The sequence below is a fragment of the Astatotilapia calliptera genome, chromosome 2 (genome assembly GCF_900246225.1).
Source record: "Astatotilapia calliptera chromosome 2, fAstCal1.2, whole genome shotgun sequence".
In the NCBI taxonomy this organism is placed as follows: Eukaryota; Metazoa; Chordata; class Actinopteri; order Cichliformes; family Cichlidae; genus Astatotilapia; species Astatotilapia calliptera.
This window is the reverse complement of record NC_039303.1, coordinates 30103429-30126205: the sequence shown is the minus strand read 5'-3', so window position 1 is coordinate 30126205 and position 22777 is coordinate 30103429. Positions and strand designations below refer to the sequence as shown.

The following is a 22777-nucleotide window of genomic DNA, read 5'->3' as shown; positions in this document are numbered from 1 at the left end:
GGACGGATGTTGTGTCTCTGTCCAAGGTACTGGACATTATATAAAGTATTGTAATAATAATTCTAACCTCCAGAGGAGAGTCTGGTTCATCCAGGATGCTCTTTTCACTCTGTATCCGCTGCATCGTTCCTGTAGAACTGGGGTCCATTATCAGCACGTTCTGACTACCAGCTCTGCCGAACTTACAGTCACTCTTTCTGGAGTCAGTCGTCCTGCACACCTCGTAATTGTACACATGTGGCAGAGTCCCTGTCCCCAAAGTGTCTGAGTAACGTGGTGGATAATATGGAATGACAGGGAGGTTGGAGTGATACAGGATGCGAGACTGTCTCCACCTGTAGATTTTGACTGATATAATAACCACTAAACACGTGATGAAGAGGAAGGAAACTACAGCCAGAGCCAAGACTAAGTAAAAAGTCAGGTTGTCATTGTACTCCTTGTCGTGGGTCAACTCAGTGAACTCCGACAGCACTTCAGGGAAGCTGTCCGCCACCGCCACGTTAACAACGACTGTAGCTGAACGAGAGGGCTGCCCGTTGTCCTCCACTATAACAGTCAGTCTTTGTTTGACAGCATCTTTATCAGTGACTTGGCGGATAGTTCTGATTTCTCCATTCTGTAAGCCCACTTCAAACAGCGCCCTGTCTGTGGCTTTCTGCAGTTTATAGGAGAGCCAGGCATTCTGTCCAGAGTCCACATCAACAGCCACCACTTTAGTCACCAGATAGCCCACATCTGCTGAACGAGGTACCATTTCAGCCACCAGAGAGCCACCAGTCTGGACTGGGTACAGAACCTGAGGGGGGTTGTCGTTCTGGTCCCGGATCATTACTTTCACAGTCACGTTGCTGCTGAGTGGAGGAGAGCCTCCATCCTGCGCTCTTACGCGGAAGTGGAAATCTTTGATCTGCTCGTAGTCAAAAGAGCGCACTGCATGGATGACTCCACTATCAGCACTAACGGACACATATGAGGAGACTGGCACTCCGTTAACGGAGGAGTCCTCTAGTATGTAAGAAACACGGGCGTTCTGGTTCCAGTCAGCGTCCGTGGCTTTGACTGTGAATATAGAGAGACCTGGTGTGTTGTTTTCTACAATGTAGGCCTCATATGAGCTCCTCTCAAAGACAGGTGCGTTATCATTAACGTCTGAGATCTGTAAGGTGAGAGTGACGCTGCTGGAGAGGGAGGGCACTCCCTCATCAGAGCAGGTCACGGTGATATTATACTCAGAGGCTCTCTCTCTGTCTAAATCACTGTCTGTCATCAAACTATAGAAATCACTGGTTGTAGACTTCATCACAAAAGGAATATTTTCATTCATTGTGCACTGGACCTTTCCATTTTCACCTGAATCTGCATCCTTAGCATGAATCATTGTGACCGTAGTACCGGGCTTTGCGTCTTCTGTTATTACATTCGATTTAGACATGATATGAATATCAGGTTTATTGTCATTCATATCAATCACGTCAATCTTCACTTTACACGAGTCAACTAGTCCTCCGTCATCACTTGCACGAATGTTTATCTGAAATGTTCGAGCTTTTTCATAGTCAACATTTCCTATAAGCCGAATTTCACCACTTTCACCGTTTACTTCAAATAAACCACGGGCATTGTCTAATATACTGGAAATTGAATAAGTTATTCTACCGTTAGACCCATGATCCGCATCTGTTGCTGTAACTCTCATTACAGTAGTTCCGACTGCCGAATTTTCTCTTATCGAAGCTTTATAAATTGGCTGCGTAAAGACAGGAGAATTGTCATTAGCATCTAAAACAGTGATTAGAATCTGCATTGTTCCTGTCATCTGCGGCTCTCCCCCATCCAGCGCCGTCAGTATCAGAGACAAATATTCATGTTTTTCCCTGTCAAGCGGTTTGTCTAAGATCATTTCAACGTTTTTTGTCTCATCTGCTTGGTCATGCAATTTAACCACAAAATTCTCTGACGGTTCAAGTTCATAGGTTTGCAGTCCATTTAAGCCTACATCAGGGTCGACAGCACGATCTAAAATGAATTTAGCCCCACGGAGGGCGGATTCGCTAATTTTAAATTTGACGTCATTCTTTTCAAAGGACGGCGGGTTATCGTTAATATCTGTTATCTCAACTGTCACACTGTAAAATTCCATTGGATTTTCTAGTATAATTTGAAAATGCAAAGCGCAAGGCGTTGTTTGCCCACAGAGCGCCTCTCTGTCGATCCTATTCTTGATGAGGAGGACTCCTCTATCGTTATTCAGCTCAATATAATCATCGGTGTCAGGGGAGAAAATACGAGCTTTACCCGATTTTAATCGTCTAACATCTAAGCCGAAATCTTTTGCCATGTTTCCAACTAGAGAGCCTTTCGACATTTCTTCAGGAATAGAGTAGCTGACCTGTCCGAGTACCGAGCTGAGAGAGAAGACCGAGAAAAACAACAGTACTTGCCCTCCCATTGTTCTCTCTGACGATATCCCGATGACAAGCATGTATGGATGCGATGATTTTTTTTTATCCCAAATGAAGAGGTTAAAGCTGATTTTAAATCATATTCCCAAAATATAGAAGAGATATGACGTCCTGTGTCCAGTAAACTGTAGACGACGAGGGCTGCTTCTCCCTCTTTCTCTCTCTAAAATAAAGCCATGATGGGAGGTACAAATGTCTGCGTTAAATCTGACACAGACTGGGCAACAGCGGCACTTTGAGTTCATGAACTATCATTGCATTTTAAATGTTCAACATGAAATATCATATGTATATACTAAAGATGAAAACTAATCGTTTAGTATATGGGAAGCATTCAAAGAGTTTACGTTTCAAAAATATTACTCAAAGTAATTCAGATATTTGAAATACATGATTGTGTGAAGGGAATTCCCCGAGCTGTATTGGTTGCATGAAATAATCATTTAAATAATTTGAAATGTAAATTATTTTATGAAAAAAAGATCGTGTCGCTGTCCGAGGTGCTGAAAATAAGATGTCAAGCATTAACTTCTTAACATTAATTTTGAATGGTTGGAAAATTCTAACCTCCAGAGGAGAGTCTGGTTCATCCAGGATGCTCTTTTCACTCTGTATCCGCTGCATTGTTCCTGTAGAACTGGGGTCCATTATCAGCACGTTCTGACTACCAGCTCTGCCGAACTTACAGTCACTCTTTCTGGAGTCAGTCGTCCTGCACACCTCGTAATTGTACACATGGGGCAGAGTCCCTGTCCCCAAAGTGTCTGAGTAACGTGGTGGATAATATGGAATGACAGGGAGGTTGGAGTGATACAGGATGCGAGACTGTCTCCACCTGTAGATTTTGACTGATATAATAACCACTAAACACGTGATGAAGAGGAAGGAAACTACAGCCAGAGCCAAGACTAAGTAAAAAGTCAGGTTGTCATTGTACTCCTTGTCGTGTGTCAACTCAGTGAACTCCGACAGCACTTCAGGGAAGCTGTCCGCCACCGCCACGTTAACAACGACTGTAGCTGAACGAGAGGGCTGCCCGTTGTCCTCCACTATAACGGTCAGTCTTTGTTTGACAGCATCTTTATCAGTGACTTGGCGGATAGTTCTGATTTCTCCATTCTGTAAGCCCACTTCAAACAGCGCCCTGTCTGTGGCTTTCTGCAGTTTATAGGAGAGCCAGGCATTCTGTCCAGAGTCCACATCAACAGCCACCACTTTCGTCACCAGATAACCCACATCTGCTGAACGAGGCACCATTTCAGCCACCAGAGAGCCACCAGTCTGGACTGGGTACAGAACCTGAGGGGGGTTGTCGTTCTGGTCCCGGATCATTACTTTCACAGTCACGTTGCTGCTGAGTGGAGGAGAGCCTCCATCCTGCGCTCTTACGCGGAAGTGGAAATCTTTGATCTGCTCGTAGTCAAAAGAGCGCACTGCATGGATGACTCCACTATCAGCACTAACGGACACATATGAGGAGACTGGCACTCCGTTAACGGAGGAGTCCTCCAGTATGTAAGAAACACGGGCATTCTGGTTCCAGTCAGCGTCGGTGGCTTTGACTGTGAATATAGAGAGACCTGGTGTGTTGTTTTCTACAATGTAGGCCTCATATGAGCTCCTCTCAAAGACAGGTGCGTTATCATTAACGTCTGAGATCTGTAAGGTGAGAGTGACACTGCTGGAGAGGGAGGGCACTCCCTCATCAGAGCAGGTCACAGTGATGTTATACTCAGAGGCTCTCTCTCTGTCTAAATCACTGTCTGTCATCAAACTATAGAATTTTTCTGAAACTGACTTCAATATGAAACTATTACTGTCATTGATGTCGCATTGCACTTTTCCATTTTCAGATGAATCTGCATCTTCTACATTTATCATTGTTACAACGGTGTTAGGCTTCGCATCTTCTGATATAACATTTGATTTAGACATGATATGAATGTCGGGGCGGTTGTCATTCGTGTCTATTACATCAGCTATTAATTTGCATGAACCACTTAAACCTCCGTCATCACTCGCTCGAATATTAATCTGAAAAGTTCTGGTTTTCTCATAGTCAACCTTTCCAATCAAAGTGACTTCACCGCTTCTTTTATTGATTTCAAAAATACCATAGGCATGATCTAGCATAGCTGAAATTGAATAAGTTATTCTACCATTAGACCCGTCATCTGCATCAGTTGCAGTAACTGTCCCTACAACAGTTCCGACTGGTGCATTTTCCTTTATAAATGCTTTATAAACGGGCTGTGTAAAAACGGGAGCATTGTCATTAGCGTCTAAAACATTAATGTGAATCTGCATCGTTCCCGTCATCCGCGGCTCGCCACCATCCACCGCCGTCAGAACCAAACGTAGGTGTTCATTTTTCTCTCTGTCCAGCGGTGCATTCAGAACCATCTCCACGTTTTTACTACCCTGTCCCTGATTATTTATTTTCAGAGAAAATATATCACTTGGTTTAAGAGCATATGCTTTTAAACTATTTTCGCCCACATCAAGATCGGTCGCCCGATCTAAAACGAATGCTGTGCCACTCAGCGCAGATTCGCTTATATTAAAATGTGCCTCGTTCGTGATGAAAGTCGGAGGATTGTCATTTATATCTGTGATTTCAACAGTGACACTATAAAATTCCATCGGATTTTCTAATAAAATCTGAAAATGTAAAGCGCAAGGCGTCATTTGTCCACACAGCGCCTCCCTGTCTATCCTTTCTTTAAGTAGGAGAATTCCCCTTTCGCTGTTTAGCTCGATGTAAGCTGTGTTGTCTCGAGTAAAAACCCGAGCCCTGCCGGATTTCAGTCTTTGGATGTCTAAACCTAAATCCTGAGCTATGTTACCAACGAAAGAGCCTTTCGCCATTTCCTCAGGAATAGAGTAGCTGACCTGTCCGACAGCTGCACTGAGGGAGAGGACCGAAATGAACAATAGTACTTGCCGTCTCGCTGTTACTCCTGCCATCATCAAAATATCCATATGTAAACCCTTTGTCCCGATTCACGTTAACTGAACAGAAATCCGTAACAGAAAGCCCAAGGTTTATGTATCTGCGTTCGGTTACATTCCCACAAACGGTTTTTTATTGAATCTCTGAGCTGTGCTTCTCGACAAAATAGAAGGAGATGATGGGAGGTACTACTACACATCAGCGACGAACTGATACATCCTGGTCAACAGCGTCCCTCTGAGTTCAAAGTAAAAAATACATAAGAATTACTCATGAAAACTGAAGAGTAATGTTTAGGTAGAAATGAAATTGCTGTATAAGGACTGATTTTAATACGATAAAAAAAAAACTTAGAATGAGGAAATCCATCTCCATTAAATAAGAAAGAGCAATGAGCGAGCCTATTTTGAACAGGTGATTGAGATAGAAATGAGAATGTTTTCAAATACTGAAAGATGTTTTGAACCTAGAGTGAGAATAGGCGAGAATAATATGTTTCCATCAATAAAACTCTGTATACCTGAAATTACAATCAATACCGAGAACTAGAAACAATATAAAGGCTGGACATTAAAAACAAACAAACAAAATAAAAAACAACAACAAACAATTTAAATGAAAACGAAAATCTCCTTAGGTTAAATCTATGAAATAAGTTACAAAGGTAATCTCTATCCATGGTTCTGACTGAAGACGGAAAAAGAATCACAACCACGTTACATATTAAAACGGGCCTGCATTTGCTACGGAAATGAAACTAAAATAACCAACCTCCAGAGGAGAGTCTGGTTCATCCAGGATGCTCTTTTCACTCTGTATCCGCTGCATCGTTCCTGTAGAACTGGGGTCCATTATCAGCACGTTCTGACTACCAGCTCTGCCGAACTTACAGTCACTCTTTCTGGAGTCAGTCGTCCTGCACACCTCGTAGTTGTACACATGTGGCAGAGTCCCTGTGCCCAAAGTGTCTGAGTAACGTGGTGGATAATATGGAATGACAGGCAGGTTGGAGTGATACAGGATGCGAGACTGTCTCCACCTGTAGATTTTGACTGATATAATAACCACTAAACACGTGATGAAGAGGAAGGAAACTACAGCCAGAGCCAAGACTAAGTAAAAAGTCAGGTTGTCATTGTACTCCTTGTCGTGGGTCAACTCAGTGAACTCCGACAGCACTTCAGGGAAGCTGTCCGCCACCGCCACGTTAACAACGACTGTAGCAGAACGAGAGGGCTGTCCGTTGTCCTCCACTATAACAGTCAGTCTTTGTTTGACAGCATCTTTATCAGTGACTTGGCGGATAGTTCTGATTTCTCCATTCTGTAAGCCCACTTCAAACAGCGCCCTGTCTGTGGCTTTCTGCAGTTTATAGGAGAGCCAGGCATTCTGTCCAGAGTCCACATCAACAGCCACCACTTTAGTCACCAGATAGCCCACATCTGCTGAACGAGGCACCATTTCAGCCACCAGAGAGCCACCAGTCTGAACTGGGTACAGAACCTGAGGGGGGTTGTCGTTCTGGTCCCGGATCATTACTTTCACAGTCACGTTGCTGCTGAGTGGAGGAGAGCCTCCATCCTGCGCTCTTACGCGGAAGTGGAAATCTTTGATCTGCTCGTAGTCAAAAGAGCGCACTGCATGGATGACTCCACTATCAGCACTAACGGACACATACGAGGAGACTGGCACTCCGTTAACGGAGGAGTCCTCCAGTATGTAAGAAACACGGGCGTTCTGGTTCCAGTCAGCGTCTGTTGCTTTGACTGTGAATATAGAGAGACTTGGTGTATTGTTTTCTACAATGTAGGCCTCATATGAGCTCCTCTCAAAAACAGGTGCGTTATCATTAACGTCTGAGATCTGTAAGGTGAGAGTGACGCTGCTGGAGAGGGAGGGCACTCCCTCATCAGAGCAGGTCACAGTGATGTTATACTCAGAGGCTCTCTCTCTGTCTAAATCACTGTCTGTTACTAAGGTATAGAAATTACTAGATGTGGATTTCAACACGAAAGGAATATTATCACTTATAAAACATTGAACTTTACCATATTCATCTGAGTCTGGGTCTTGAATGTTAATCATTGTAACAACTGTGTTGGGCTTTGCACTCTCTGATATAATTGTTGATTTAGACATAATTTTAATCGTTGGTTCATTGTCATTTATATCAACGACATCGACAATAACTTTGCAAGAATCAGTGAGTCCTCCGTTATCCCTTGCCCGTACATTGATTTGGAAATGTCTTTTCTTTTCATAATCCAACCGCCCAATCAATTTAACTTCACCGTTTTCATCGTTTATTTCAAACATATGTCTGACGTCATCCAAAGTATTTGTGATTGAATATGTTATTTTGCCATTCAATCCATGATCAGCATCTGAAGCACGAACAGAAGTCACAGTTGTGCCTTTTGTAGCATTTTCGGATACAGTGCCTTTGTATACCTGCTGCGTAAAAACGGGTGCGTTGTCATTGGCATCTAACACTGAGATAAAAATCTGCATTGTTCCTGACATCTGTGGCTCTCCTCCATCTACAGCGGTCAACACTAACGCAATGAAATCATTTTTCTCTCTGTCCAAGGGCTTTTGTAAGACCATTTCAACATTTTTTGTGCCGTCAGCTTGGTTGTGCAATTTAAGCATAAAATTATCGCTTGGTTTGAGGACATAACTTTGGAGAGTGTTTGTACCCACATCCAAATCGACAGCTCTTTCTAAATCAAATATAGCCCCAACAACAGCAGACTCACTAATGATGAATTTAATTTCATTTTTTTCAAACGTTGGCGGATTATCATTAATATCTGTTATTTCAACTGTAACACTGTAAAACTCCATAGGATTTTCTAACACAATCTGAAAATGCACAGCGCACGGCGTCGTGTCACCGCATAACGCCTCTCTGTCTATTCGCTCTCTGATTAGAAGGACTCCTCTCTCGGCGTTTAACTCGACGTATTCTCTGCTATCACCGGAATAAACACGAGCGTTGCCCAGCTTTAGCCTTTTAACATCTAAGCCTAAATCCAGAGCTATATTTCCAACTAAGGTACCTTTCGCCATTTCCTCCGGAACAGAGTAACTGACCTGCCCGAAAGCATCACAAACAACCAGAAGTAAAATAAACAGCTGTACTTGCCGTCTCATTTTGTGTATGTGGGTCGTTAAGATTAAAAGAAAGATTCCTAAAAATCCATTTGGATGGCAGACAGACAATCACAATTAATACGAAGAAAAACAATCCTCAGAACGGAAGGAAAATTGTTAAAATTTGCGTCGCCTTTGTGCATATCCGCCTGACAAACGAAGACAATGCGGTCGGTCCTGCCGTTTTTCTCTAATACACCGAAAAGGAGAGGCGGCTCAGCAGAAAATATACCACAACTGCAACAAAGAAGGCAACAGCGGCCCATTGAGTTCAAAAAGCAAAATTACAGGAGAAATGATGACATATAACAAAAGCGTGAATACCCAGAAAGTCACTCAATTTTAAATGTTGTGTATAACATTTTTGTTTTATAAAAACTGTCTAAAATACAAGACAAATCCCACAAAAGTTGAAAACGAGCCTCAAATCACGTTAAATACGTAAACTAAATGATATACTTATACATGTTGCTCTCCAAGGTGCTGAAAAAAAGACTAACGAAAATAACAAGTTATATTGCGTCGTTTGTGATGTAATATTAATTCTAACCTCTAGAGGAGAGTCTGGTTCATCCAGGATGCTCTTTTCACTCTGTATCCGCTGCATCGTTCCTGTAGAACTGGGGTCCATTATCAGCACGTTCTGACTACCAGCTCTGCCGAACTTACAGTCACTCTTTCTGGAGTCAGTCGTCCTACACACCTCGTAATTGTACACGTGTGGCAGAGTCCCTGTGCCCAAAGTGTCTGAGTAACGTGGTGGATAATATGGAATGACAGGCAGGTTGGAGTGATACAGGATGCGAGACTGTCTCCACCTGTAGATTTTGACTGATATAATAACCACTAAACACGTGATGAAGAGGAAGGAAACTACAGCCAGAGCCAAGACTAAGTAAAAAGTCAGGTTGTTATTGTACTCCTTGTCGTGGGTCAACTCAGTGAACTCCGACAGCACTTCAGGGAAGCTGTCCGCCACCGCCACGTTAACAACGACTGTAGCAGAACGAGAGAGCTGCCCGTTGTCCTCCACTATAACAGTCAGTCTTTGTTTGACAGCATCTTTATCAGTGACTTGGCGGATAGTTCTGATTTCTCCATTCTGTAAGCCCACTTCAAACAGCGCCCTGTCTGTGGCTTTCTGCAGTTTATAGGAGAGCCAGGCATTCTGTCCAGAGTCCACATCAACAGCCACCACTTTAGTCACCAGATAGCCCACATCTGCTGAACGAGGCACCATTTCAGCCACCAGAGAGCCACCAGTCTGGACTGGGTACAGAACCTGAGGGGGGTTGTCGTTCTGGTCTTGGATCATTATTTTCACAGTCACGTTGCTGCTGAGTGGAGGAGAGCCTCCATCCTGTGCTCTTATGCGGAAGTGGAAGTCTTTGATCTGCTCGTAGTCAAAAGAGCGCACTGCATGGATGACTCCACTATCAGCACTAACGGACACATATGAGGAGACTGGCACTCCGTTAACGGAGGAGTCCTCCAGTATGTAAGAAACACGGGCATTCTGGTTCCAGTCAGCGTCGGTGGCTTTGACTGTGAATATAGAGAGACCTGGTGTGTTGTTTTCTACAATGTAGGCCTCATATGAGCTCCTCTCAAAGACAGGTGCGTTATCATTAACGTCTGAGATCTGTAAGGTGAGAGTGACGCTGCTGGAGAGGGAGGGCACTCCCTCATCAGTGCAGGTCACAGTTATATTATACTCAGAGGCTCTCTCTCTGTCTAAATCACTGTCTGTTATAATGCTGTAAAAATTACTGGATGTAGAAGTAATTGCAAATGGTGTGTTTTTATTAATCGTACACTCGACTTTACCATTTACGTCGGAATCAGGATCATTAACACTCATTACAGCTACCACTGTGCCCGAAGGCGAATTTTCTCCTATTGAAATTGACGACGATATTATTTTTATAACTGGACTGTTGTCATTAATGTCTCCTACATCAATAATGACTTTGCTCGAATCAGACAGTCCTCCTCTGTCCACTGCCTCTACGTAAATCTCATACTTTTGGGCTTTTTCATAATCAAGAGGGGCATTTAGTACAAGATGCCCGTCTTCCGTAATGACGAATACATTTGAAAGGCCCCTCATGCTATTTCCAATTACGTAGCTAACCTCCCCATTAGAGCCTTTATCTGCATCGGAGGCGCTCACTTTGGTAATGACTGTCCCGTTGACTGAGTTCTCTTTGATTTCAGCTTTGTAAACGGTTTGTGTAAAAACAGGGGCGTTATCATTAGCGTCTAACACTGTAATATGAATCTGCATAGTCCCAGACCTTTGAGGCTCTCCTCCATCAACAGCTGTTAACAGCAATGATGCATACTCCTGCTTCTCTCTGTCTAGAGACTTCTGTAAAATCATCTCGACCTTTTTACCACCATCAGACTGACTGTTCATTTTAAGTATAAAATTGTCGTTGGGCTTCAATGTATAGCTCTGAAGACCATTTAATCCTATATCTGGATCTATTGCTTTTTCTAGCATGAATTTAGAACCGACGACTGCAGACTCGCTGATTTCAAAGCGCCTCTCTTCCCTTTCAAATACGGGAGCGTTGTCATTAATGTCTGTGATTACTACAGTGACGGGAAATATTTCTATTGGATTTTCTAAAGCAATTTGAAAATGTAAAGCACAAGGCGTCGTCTGGCCACAGAGAGCCTCGCGGTCTATTTTTTCTTTGATGACGAGTAGTCCCTTTTCCTTGTTAAGCTGAAGATACTCTGCATTGTCTCCGGTGTGGATACGAGCTCTGCCGGCTTGTAATCGTTTAACATCTAAACCCAAATCCTGAGCTATATAACCGACTAAAGAGCCTTTCGCCATTTCCTCGGGGATAGAGTAGCTGACCTGGCCGAACACAAAACGAGGAAAGACGACCAAGAAAAACAACAGTACTTGCCCTTTCATTGTTCTGTTAAGCACATCCGTTGAACAGAACTAATGTTCTCTCTTTGTTTCGCAATCCGCGTTACAGAGCAAAAATTAAATGTACAGCTAAGTTTTGATGAATTAAAATCCAACGATATGGTTATTCCATGAAGATTATTCGTGCCTTCTACCTTATACACTACAGTGTATTCCGCATGCACACGAGTCCTTCGCTCTTTGAGAGGACGGAGGATGTGCCGTGTTTCAAATAATTTAAAAAAATGCTGACGCTGGTCAACAGCGGCCCACTGAGTTCAAAACTCGAAAGTGCAATTTTCAGGATTTAAAAGTCTCTCTAACACTACACCTATAAATTTTAGCGAAAATACCAGACAAAACACATTAATGATTCCGTTTTAATTACAAATAAGATAATACTAAATTAGACAACGAGTTCCCTTATTGATAAAATATTAATTCAATACGAAACTACTCAACTGAAGTGTAAGCAAAATAGGACAAGGATTAGGGAAAAAAAAGATACACAATAATAAAAGCGATAATCCCTTCGCTATCCAAGGTACTGAAATTACTTGGACAGGTAGTAAAAACAGCGGGGAATAGTATTGTATAGGTTTATCAGAATTTAAAGAGTCTAACCTCTAGAGGAGAGTCTGGTTCATCCAGGATGCTCTTTTCACTCTGTATCCGCTGCATCGTTCCTGTAGAACTGGGGTCCATTATCAGCACGTTCTGACTACCAGCTCTGCCGAACTTACAGTCACTCTTTCTGGAGTCAGTCGTCCTGCACACCTCGTAATTGTACACATGTGGAAGAGTCCCTGTGCCCAAAGTGTCTGAGTAACGTGGTGGATAATATGGAATGACAGGCAGGTTGGAGTGATACAGGATGCGAGACTGTCTCCACCTGTAGATTTTGACTGATATAATAACCACTAAACACGTGATGAAGAGGAAGGAAACTACAGCCAGAGCCAAGACTAAGTAAAAAGTCAGGTTGTCATTGTACTCCTTGTCGTGTGTCAACTCAGTGAACTCCGACAGCACTTCAGGGAAGCTGTCCGCCACCGCCACGTTAACAACGACTGTAGCTGAACGAGAGGGCTGCCCGTTGTCCTTCACTATAACAGTCAGTCTTTGTTTGACAGCATCTTTATCAGTGACTTGGCGGATAGTTCTGATTTCTCCATTCTGTAAGCCCACTTCAAACAGCGCCCTGTCTGTGGCTTTCTGCAGTTTATAGGAGAGCCAGGCATTCTGTCCAGAGTCCACATCAACAGCCACCACTTTAGTCACCAGATAGCCCACATCTGCTGAACGAGGCACCATTTCAGCCACCAGAGAGCCACCAGTCTGGACTGGGTACAGAACCTGAGGGGGGTTGTCGTTCTGGTCTTGGATCATTATTTTCACAGTCACGTTGCTGCTGAGTGGAGGAGAGCCTCCATCCTGCACTTTTACGCGGAAGTGGAAGTCTTTGATCTGCTCGTAGTCAAAAGAGCGCACTGCATGGATGACTCCACTATCTGCACTAACGGACACATATGAGGAGACTGGCACTCCGTTAACGGAGGAGTCCTCCAGTATGTAAGAAACACGGGCATTCTGGTTCCAGTCAGCGTCGGTGGCTTTGACTGTGAATATAGAGAGGCCCGGTGTGTTGTTTTCTACAATGTAGGCCTCATATGAGCTTCTCTCAAAGACAGGTGCGTTATCATTAACGTCTGAGATCTGTAAGGTGAGAGTGACGCTGCTGGAGAGGGAGGGCACTCCCTCATCAGAGCAGGTCACAGTGATGTTATACTCAGAGGCTCTCTCTCTGTCTAAATCACTGTCTGTTACTAAGGTATAGAAATTATTTTCCGTTGATTGTAATATGAACGGAATATTTTCATTTATTGTGCAGCTGACTTTGCCATTCTCGCTGTCGTCTATGTCTTGAATATTAATTATTGTCACTACAGTGTTGCTTTTGATATCTTCAGATATAACATTTGTTTCAGACATTATATTAATAATGGGGTGATTATCGTTCACATCTATAACGTCAACTATTACTTTGCATGTGTCCGTTAGTCCTCCGTCATCACTTGCACGCACATTTATCCGATAATTGTTTGACTTTTCGTAGTCAATATTTCCTGTTAATCTAACCTCGCCCGTGTGTTCATTTACCTCAAACAACTGTCTGACATCGTCTAAAGTATTTCTGATCGAATACGTTATTCGTCCATTTGATCCGTAATCAGCATCTGATGCACTGACTATGGTTACAACTGTTCCTCTTGGTGAATTTTCTGCGACATTAGCTTTGTATACCGACTTCGTGAAAACGGGTGCATTATCATTAACATCTAACACCGTGATCTGAATCTGCATTGTCCCTGACAGCTGAGGTTCTCCTCCATCTACGGCCGTCAACACTAAAGATAAATGTTCATTTTTCTCTCTGTCAAGAGGCTGTTTTAAAACCATCTCAACATTTCGGGAGCCGTCTGCCTGATTGTGTAATTTAAGAGCAAAATTATCAGTCGGTTTGAGGATGTAGTTTTGGAGACCATTAATTCCCACATCCAAATCCACCGCCCTTTCTAAATCAAATTTCGACCCGATGACTGCAGACTCGCTTATTTTAAATTTAATATCCCCTTTTTCGAAAAGGGGGGTATTATCATTTATATCCACAATTTCAACATGTACTCTGTAAAATTCAATAGGTTTCTCTAAAATAATTTGGAATTGTAGAGCACATGGAATCATCTGACCACAGAGCGTCTCTCTGTCTATTCTTTCTTTGATAAGGAGGACTCCCCTATCTTTATTTAGCTCAATATATTCTCTGCTATCACCAAAAAACACACGAGCCTTGCGTGATTTTAGTTTCTCTACGTCCAAACCCAAATCTTGTGCTATTCTTCCAATTACGGAACCCACTGACATTTCCTCGTTAATGGAGTAGCTGACATGCCCCAAAACGGAGCTGACAAAAAGGAACGAGACAAAAAACGGTACTTGCCGTTTCATTGTTCTCCTCGGTAATATGACAAAGGCAGAAACACACGTTTTTTTCTGCTGAATAAAATGCGTCAACCTTTATTCCCAAGGAACGCCAGAAAGTCAATGCATATTCCTCGACAAAGAACAAAACAATAACCGAGACATGTTTTCCCGTCCACTCGAAAACGTCGTGTCCTCTATCCAGTATGTGCCTCCTGTCGCTGGGGTTTTAAGATTGGGGAGGAACTGTTGACAACGTACGCTTGCAGAGTAACATGCTAGACTACAGCGTCCCTCAGAGTACAGACGGCAAAACTACAGGAGAAAAGATGAAAAAACAAAAACAAAAAAAGAAACATTTGGAGCGATCTCAAAAATATTAAAGTTAAACGATTTTATACTGTCAACTGGTATTCTATGTCATTAAATGCAATTGAAAGTGAATTAAAGATATCGCAAGAAAAATAGGTTGGTGTAGGGAATTCCCCAAGATTGAAACCCCCACAAAAAAACAAAAACAGAAGACACTGACACTCATGTACACAGATATAGAATGAACACGCTGTCAGCGATTGAATACAACATGGTGAGCAAATGCAACAGAAATGGGGCTTATGTGTCGTAACATTCTCATCTTTACAGGAAAGCCTGTTATAATTGATATGACTTTTTCAGGCCTAAAATGCCGTTTTCAATAACTATTCCAATACACTATTAAAATGTCCTAAAATATTTAGACTACTAATATGAAAAATAAGTACTAAAATATGGCTTAGCTGGGTTTGGAATACCTTGGTAAATATAGATCAACACAGCAATAATTGCTTAGTTTTGCACACAAATTACAACATGTAAATTGGTTTCTAATACCTTTCTCAAATTATGAAATGGCTAAAATGATAGAAAGAAGATAATGTGAGAAAATACAAGTGTAGTTTTATCTTTCCAACCACTTTAGTGTGTAACATAACGATTATTCAGAAACGTATTATTCAGAAATGCTAACCTCTAGAGGAGAGTCTGGTTCATCCAGGATGCTCTTTTCACTCTGTATCCGCTGCATCGTTCCTGTAGAACTGGGGTCCATTATCAGCACGTTCTGACTACCAGCTCTGCCGAACTTACAGTCACTCTTTCTGGAGTCAGTCGTCCTACACACCTCGTAGTTGTACACATGTGGCAGAGTCCCTGTGCCCAAAGTGTCTGAGTAACGTGGTGGATAATATGGAATGACGGGCAGGTTGGAGTGATACAGGATGCGAGACTGTCTCCACCTGTAGATTTTGACTGATATAATAACCACTAAACACGTGATGAAGAGGAAGGAAACTACAGCCAGAGCCAAGACTAAGTAAAAAGTCAGGTTGTCATTGTACTCCTTGTCGTGTGTCAACTCAGTGAACTCCGACAGCACTTCAGGGAAGCTGTCCGCCACCGCCACGTTAACAACGACTGTAGCTGAACGGGAAGGCTGCCCGTTGTCCTCCACTATAACAGTCAGTCTTTGCTTGACAGCATCTTTATCAGTTACTTGGCGGATAGTTCTGATTTCTCCATTCTGTAAGCCCACTTCAAACAGCGCCCTGTCTGTGGCTTTCTGCAGTTTATAGGAGAGCCAGGCGTTCTGTCCAGAGTCCACATCAACAGCCACCACTTTAGTCACCAGATAGCCCACATCTGCTGAACGAGGCACCATTTCAGCCACCAGAGAGCCACCAGTCTGGACTGGGTACAGAACCTGAGGAGGGTTGTCGTTCTGGTCCTGGATCATTATTTTCACAGTCACGTTGCTGCTGAGTGGAGGAGAGCCTCCATCCTGCGCTTTTACGCGGAAGTGGAAGTCTTTGATCTGCTCGTAGTCAAAAGAGCGCACTGCATGGATGACTCCACTATCAGCACTAACGGACACATATGAGGAGACTGGCACTCCGTTAACGGAGGAGTCCTCCAGTATGTAAGAAACACGGGCATTCTGGTTCCAGTCAGCGTCTGTGGCTTTGACTGTGAATATAGAGAGACTTGGTGTATTGTTTTCTACAATGTAGGCCTCATATGAGCTCCTCTCAAAAACAGGTGCGTTATCATTAACGTCTGAGATCTGTAAGGTGAGAGTGACGCTGCTGGAGAGGGAGGGCACTCCCTCATCAGTGCAGATCACAGTGATGTTATAGTTAGAGGCTCTCTCTCTGTCTAAATCACTGTCTGTCACTAAACTATAGAAATTGTTAGATGTAAATTTAATTTCAAATGGAATATTTTCATTTATCACGCAATTCACTTTCCCATTATTTTCAGAATCAGGGTCATTTACGCTCATTAAAGCTATTACTGTCTTGCGGGCTGAGTCCTCCGGTATTGAGCCTGACGCTGAAATCATATTTACAACGGGTCTATTGTCATTCACGTCAATTACATCAATGATTAGTTTACTTGAGTCAGAGAGTCCACCTTGACCGATTGCTTCTATGTCTATATTATAATTTTTTTCAATTTCGTAGTCAATCAGACCATCTAATATCACATCACCTTCATTATTAATATGAAATAACTTTGAAACTGTATCCATGCTATTTCCGATTACATAGGTCACCTCTCCATTTGTGCCCTTGTCTGCGTCAGAAGCCGTGACCTTAGTAACAAGTGTTCCCTTAACAGAGTTTTCCGTAATACTTGCTTTGTAAACGGGTTTACTAAAAACAGGTGCATTATCGTTTGCATCTAACACGGTAACATAGATTTTCATTGTTCCTGTCATTTGCGGTTCACCTCCATCTTCCGCAGTCAAAACTAAAGATATATGTTCTTGTTTCTCTCGGTCCAATGGCTTCTGTAAAATCATTTCTACTTTCTTGCTTCCATCACTTTGTGCGTGCAATTTAAGAACAAAATTGTCACTCGGCTTAAGAGTGTATCTCTGCAGTCCATTCAGTCCGATATCTGGGTCTATTGCTTTTTCTAGCATAAACTTAGAGCCGACGATCGCTGATTCGCTGATTTCAAACACTCTCTCCTCCTTTTGGAAAACTGGAGCATTATCATTAACATCGGTAATTTCAACCGTAACTGGGAATAATTCCAGTGGGCTCTCTAACGTTATTTGAAAATGTAAAGCACAAGGCGTTGTCTGTCTGCACAGGACTTCGCGGTCTATTTTTTCTTTAATGAGGAGGACTCCTCTTTCTCTATTCAGCTCGATGTACTGAGCGCTGTCTCCGGTATAGAGACGAGCTTTACCTGACCCAAGACGTTTGACATCTAAACCTAAATCTTGGGCTATATTGCCCACCAAAGATCCTTTCGCCATTTCTTCTGGAACTGAATAGCTAACCTGCCCGACCACATAACTGAGGCAGAGAATGGAGATTATCAGTACTTGCCGTTCCATTGTTTTGTCCGACACCGCTGTCACACCACGGCTATGTTGTTTTATTCCTTTTAACGATTAAAATTCCAACAAAATGAATAGAAAAGATAAAAGGGAATCTGTTTTAATCCACCCGTTACAGTAGGAATCCGTTTTAAGCTGCCCGTGAATTTGATCTGATTCCCAAACCGTGTGCTCTACGTCTGAGTGTGCTTCGTAATATGCCGGGATGTTGACTGGGTGGATGTGTTATTAAAGAAATTCAATAACTCGACAGATTGTGCAACAGCGGCGCGATGAGTTCACAATGTGAAAGTACACGAGACAAACAGTAGAAGACGAAGGACAAAAAAGAAGTAGAAAAAAGCCAGCGCACGTCTATAATGAAAATGAGGAGGATGACAGAAAAAAGAAACGGCGTTTTCTCATCTTGACCGATAATGGAATGAACGTAACTATAGAAATTCATTCACACAGAATGGAAACGAGAGATTGTTGAAAAAAAAAAGAATTTACAAGAGGCGCATAAAAAGGACTAACAATGTAGAACTGTGCCCTATTTGTCACTGTCCAAGGTGCTGAATCAGTGTCGGACTCGCGTTTATTTTTCACAAAATAGTACCTCACGCATACACGCAGATTAAAAAATATATATTAAACCCAAAAGACAGACCTCTATAGCAGAGTCTGGTTCATCCAGAAACACAAGTCTGGTGCAGACATCTTGATGCATGCTCAATCATCCAGGTAAGCAAATCCTCAAAAGTTAATTCTGTTCATCTGGACATAACGTTTTCAGTGGGACAAACGTTTCGTCACTCATCAGTCTCAGCTGACTGCAGATTTCCCCAATCTTATAAGCAGTACATTTGCATAATGACTGAAACTAGCACCACTGAAGGAACAATGGGCTGGGAGGTTCGTTCCTAGGAACTGAAGAAGTCACTTGGATGAGCGACAAAACCTTTCTCCCACTGAAACGCTACGTCAAGATGAACAGAATCACCGATCTGGTTCAGACAGAAAAAAAGTTAACACTTCAAAGTTGGCCAAATCATTTTTAACTAACCTCCAGAGGAGAGTCAGAAGAATCTCACAAAAGTTGAAAATAATGTTAAATACGTAGCAGTTTTTTCATAACAAACTAAATGATATACTTATACATGTTACTCTCTAAGGTGCTGAAGAAAACAAAGATTAACTAAAATAACAAGTTATTGTCCAGGGTGTACCCCGCCTCTCGGCTTATGACAGCTGGGATAAGGTTCAGCACCCCCGCAACCCCGAAAAGGATAAGCGGAAGCGAATAGATGTATGTATGTAGAAAGACGACAAAAGTGTAAATACCCAGAAAGCCACTTAAATTTAAATGGTGTGTATAACATTGTATATAAAAACTGTCTAAAATAAAAGAAGAATCTCACAAAAGTTGAAAACGATCCTCAGATCACATTAAATACGTAGTAGTCTTTTTCATATCAAGCTAAATTATATCGTTACATGTTGCTCTCCAAGGTGCTGAAAAAAAAGAAAGACTAACTAAAATAACAAGTTATAAAGATATATTGTGCCATTTGTGATGTAATAATTATTCTAACCTCCAGAGGAGAGTCTGGTTCATCCAGGATGCTTTTTTCACTCTGTATCCGCTGCATCGTTCCTGTAGAACTGGGGTCCATTATCAGCACGTTCTGACTACCAGCTCTGCCGAACTTACAGTCACTCTTTCTGGAGTCAGTCGTCCTGCACACCTCGTAATTGTACACATGTGGCAGAGTCCCTGTCCCCAAAGTGTCTGAGTAACGTGGTGGATAATATGGAATGACAGGCAGGTTGGAGTGATACAGGATGCGAGACTGTCTCCACCTGTAGATTTTGACTGATATAATAACCACTAAACACGTGATGAAGAGGAAGGAAACTACAGCCAGAGCCAAGACTAAGTAAAAAGTCAGGTTGTCATTGTACTCCTTGTCGTGGGTCAACTCAGTGAACTCCGACAGCACTTCAGGGAAGCTGTCCGCCACCGCCACGTTAACAACAACTGTAGCTGAACGAGAGGGCTGTCCGTTGTCCTCCACTATAACAGTCAGTCTCTGTTTGACAGTATCTTTATCAGTGACTTGGCGGATAGTTCTGATTTCTCCATTCTGTAAGCCCACTTCAAACAGCGCCCTGTCTGTGGCTTTCTGCAGTTTATAGGAGAGCCAGGCGTTCTGTCCAGAGTCCACATCAACAGCCACCACTTTAGTCACCAGATAGCCCACATCTGCTGAACGAGGCACCATTTCAGCCACCAGAGAGCCACCAGTCTGGACTGGGTACAGAACCTGAGGGGGGTTGTCGTTCTGGTCTTGGATCATTATTTTCACAGTCACGTTGCTGCTGAGTGGAGGAGATCCTCCATCCTGCGCTTTTACGCGGAAGTGGAAATCTTTGATCTGCTCGTAGTCAAAAGAGCGCACTGCATGGATGACTCCACTATCAGCACTAACGGACACATACGAGGAGACTGGCACCCCGTTAACGGAGGAGTCCTCCAGTATGTAAGAAACACGGGCATTCTGATTCCAGTCAGCGTCTGTTGCTTTCACTGTGAATATAGAGAGACCTGGTGTGTTGTTTTCTACAATATAGGCCTCATATGAGCTTCTCTCAAAGACAGGTGCGTTATCATTAACGTCTGAGATCTGTAAGGTGAGAGTGACACTGCTGGAAAGGGAGGGCACTCCCTCATCAGAGCAGGTCACAGTGATGTTATAATGAGGCGCAACTTCTCTGTCTAAAGCAACCTCTGTCAGCAAACTGTAAAAGCCATTGATGGTGTTCAGTATTTTAAAAGGAACGTCATCATTCATATTACACTTCACCTCTCCATTCCTGTCAGAGTCAGGGTCATTTACGCTTAGCATTGCAATTACAGTACTCTCAGGCGAGTCTTCTAAAATGGCATCTGACTTAGAGAGTATTTTCAGCTGAGGGCTGTTGTCATTCACATCAGTAACATCTAAGAGAATCTTACTTGAATCAGAGAGCCCACCATTGTCCGTAGCTTCTATATCTATTTGGAAGAGCTTCGTTTTTTCATAGTCTATTTGACCGATCACGATAACCTCTCCAGTTTTTCTATCAATCTGAAATAAATCTGATAAACGACGTTTGCTATTGGAAATTGCGTATGATATTTCCCCGTTAGAGCCTCCATCTTTGTCAGATGCTCTAACAGTTATAACGCTGGTTCCAGCCGGTGAATTCTCGGTTATTGTTGCTTTATATACTGGCTTAGTGAAAACTGGTGCATTGTCGTTTGCATCCAATACGTTAACAGTGATCTGCATTGTACCTGACATACGCGGCTGCCCGCCATCCAGAGCAGTTAATAATAACAATATATGTTGTTCTTGCTCTCGATCCAGAGGCTTCTGTAGAATCATTTCCACCTTCTTACTCCCATCCGCTTGGTTCTCTAATTTCAGCGCAAAGTTGTTTGTTGGATTAAGGGAATAGCTCTGGAGACCATTTGTACCGATGTCAGCATCGATGGCTTTCTCCAGCACAAATTTAGACCCAATGATGGTTGACTCGCTGATTTCGAAGCGCTTTTCGCTCGATGCAAAGCTGGGAGCATTGTCATTAATATCTGTGATTTCTATTGTTATTCGAAACAGTTCAATCGGATTTTCCAGAATAATCTGTAAAAGTAAAGCACAGGGCGTCGTGTCGCCACACAGCGTTTCTCTGTCTATCCTTTCTTTTATAAGGAGGACACCACGGTCTCTATTCAGCTCAATATATTCGGCACTATCTCCAGAATGAACGCGCGCTCTGCCGGATTTCAGCCTTTTAATGTCTAAACCTAAATCCTGAGCCACATTACACACTAAAGACCCTTTCTCCATTTCCTCAGGAATGGAGTAACTGACCTGCCCGAACACCGAGGTGAGAAAGAAAACCAAGAAGAACAACAGTACTTGCCGCCTCATTGCTTTGCAGGGATAATCCTGTGTCCTTTTAATAAAACTGCAATCCACACGAATCATGATAATAATTCCCACCATATCTCAAACACAGTTTCAGCGAAAAAAGAATACGTTTTCGATCTCCGCAAGCGGTATTCCTTATAAAAGAGAACAGGCGGTTACTGTGCGTTTCATTGTCTACCAGTGTGCAAATCTAAAGGGGAGGTACATTTTTCAGCGTTGACGAATGCTGCCATACTCGGGCCAATAGCGGCCCTTTCTGTTCAACAGACCAAACAGCAAAATCTGGAATGAGGATGATGATGATGATGCTCATAGAAAACAAAAACAACAACTATTATTATTATTATTATTATTATTATTATTATTATTATTATTATTATTATGACGACTAGAAAACTTTAAAGCTATTAGATAATCTAACCTGTTACAGATTATATTATATTACACAACTGACAATGTAACCATTTAAGTGTTTTAATAATTAAAACTAATGCGTCATACCTCATGCCTAATAGGTTCAAAGGTTAGTGACTTTATGTAAGCATATTCACTGGTGGGGTTGTGGCTCCTCCAACACCAACGGCCGTGGCAGGCTAAACATGAGGATACTGACTACACGCAACAATAAACACATAAAATGCACTTCTGAGCTATTTGTTCCTTTTATTCCACATTGTACTGTCCAAACCCACAACTCAGTACATTGGATCAAATGTATTACAAATGCAGAGACTGCACAATCAAACATGACTGCAACTGACAAAATATTACACCAATTGTTATGTCAAACTGCAACATCAGACTACGGCATCAACTAGTGCATTAAACTATACATCAAGCTGCGGTCAATAGAAAGTTTCCCGTAATGCTCACCCTACCTTTCTGCTCATCAAACAGCAGGTGCTGTGAACAGGTGAGTGCAACGACATTTATCATCTAATACAC

At 42.5% G+C, this 22777-nt stretch overlaps 1 protein-coding gene across 36 annotated transcripts in view; it reads right to left on the bottom strand.

Annotated features, from left to right (window-relative positions):
• LOC113036849 (protocadherin gamma-C5-like) overlaps nt 1-22777 on the bottom strand; it is a 276532-nt gene that overhangs the window by 58406 nt on the left and 195349 nt on the right. Inside the window, exons 1-2 of one of the 36 annotated variants that reach the window (XM_026193511.1) lie at nt 4240-5822; nt 68-1274 (exon numbers count right to left, since the gene is read on the bottom strand). The exons of 32 other annotated variants lie outside the window; for them this stretch is intronic. In XM_026193511.1, the coding sequence (XP_026049296.1) occupies nt 68-1274; nt 4240-5447 (2415 nt within the window). In that variant the 5' untranslated portion in view covers nt 5448-5822. Of the gene's footprint in view, nt 1-67; nt 2792-4239; nt 5823-9124; nt 12087-19447; nt 22170-22777 lie in introns of those variants that run through there. 3 more of the 36 variants (XM_026193443.1, XM_026193679.1, XM_026193501.1) reach the window with 3 other exon arrangements.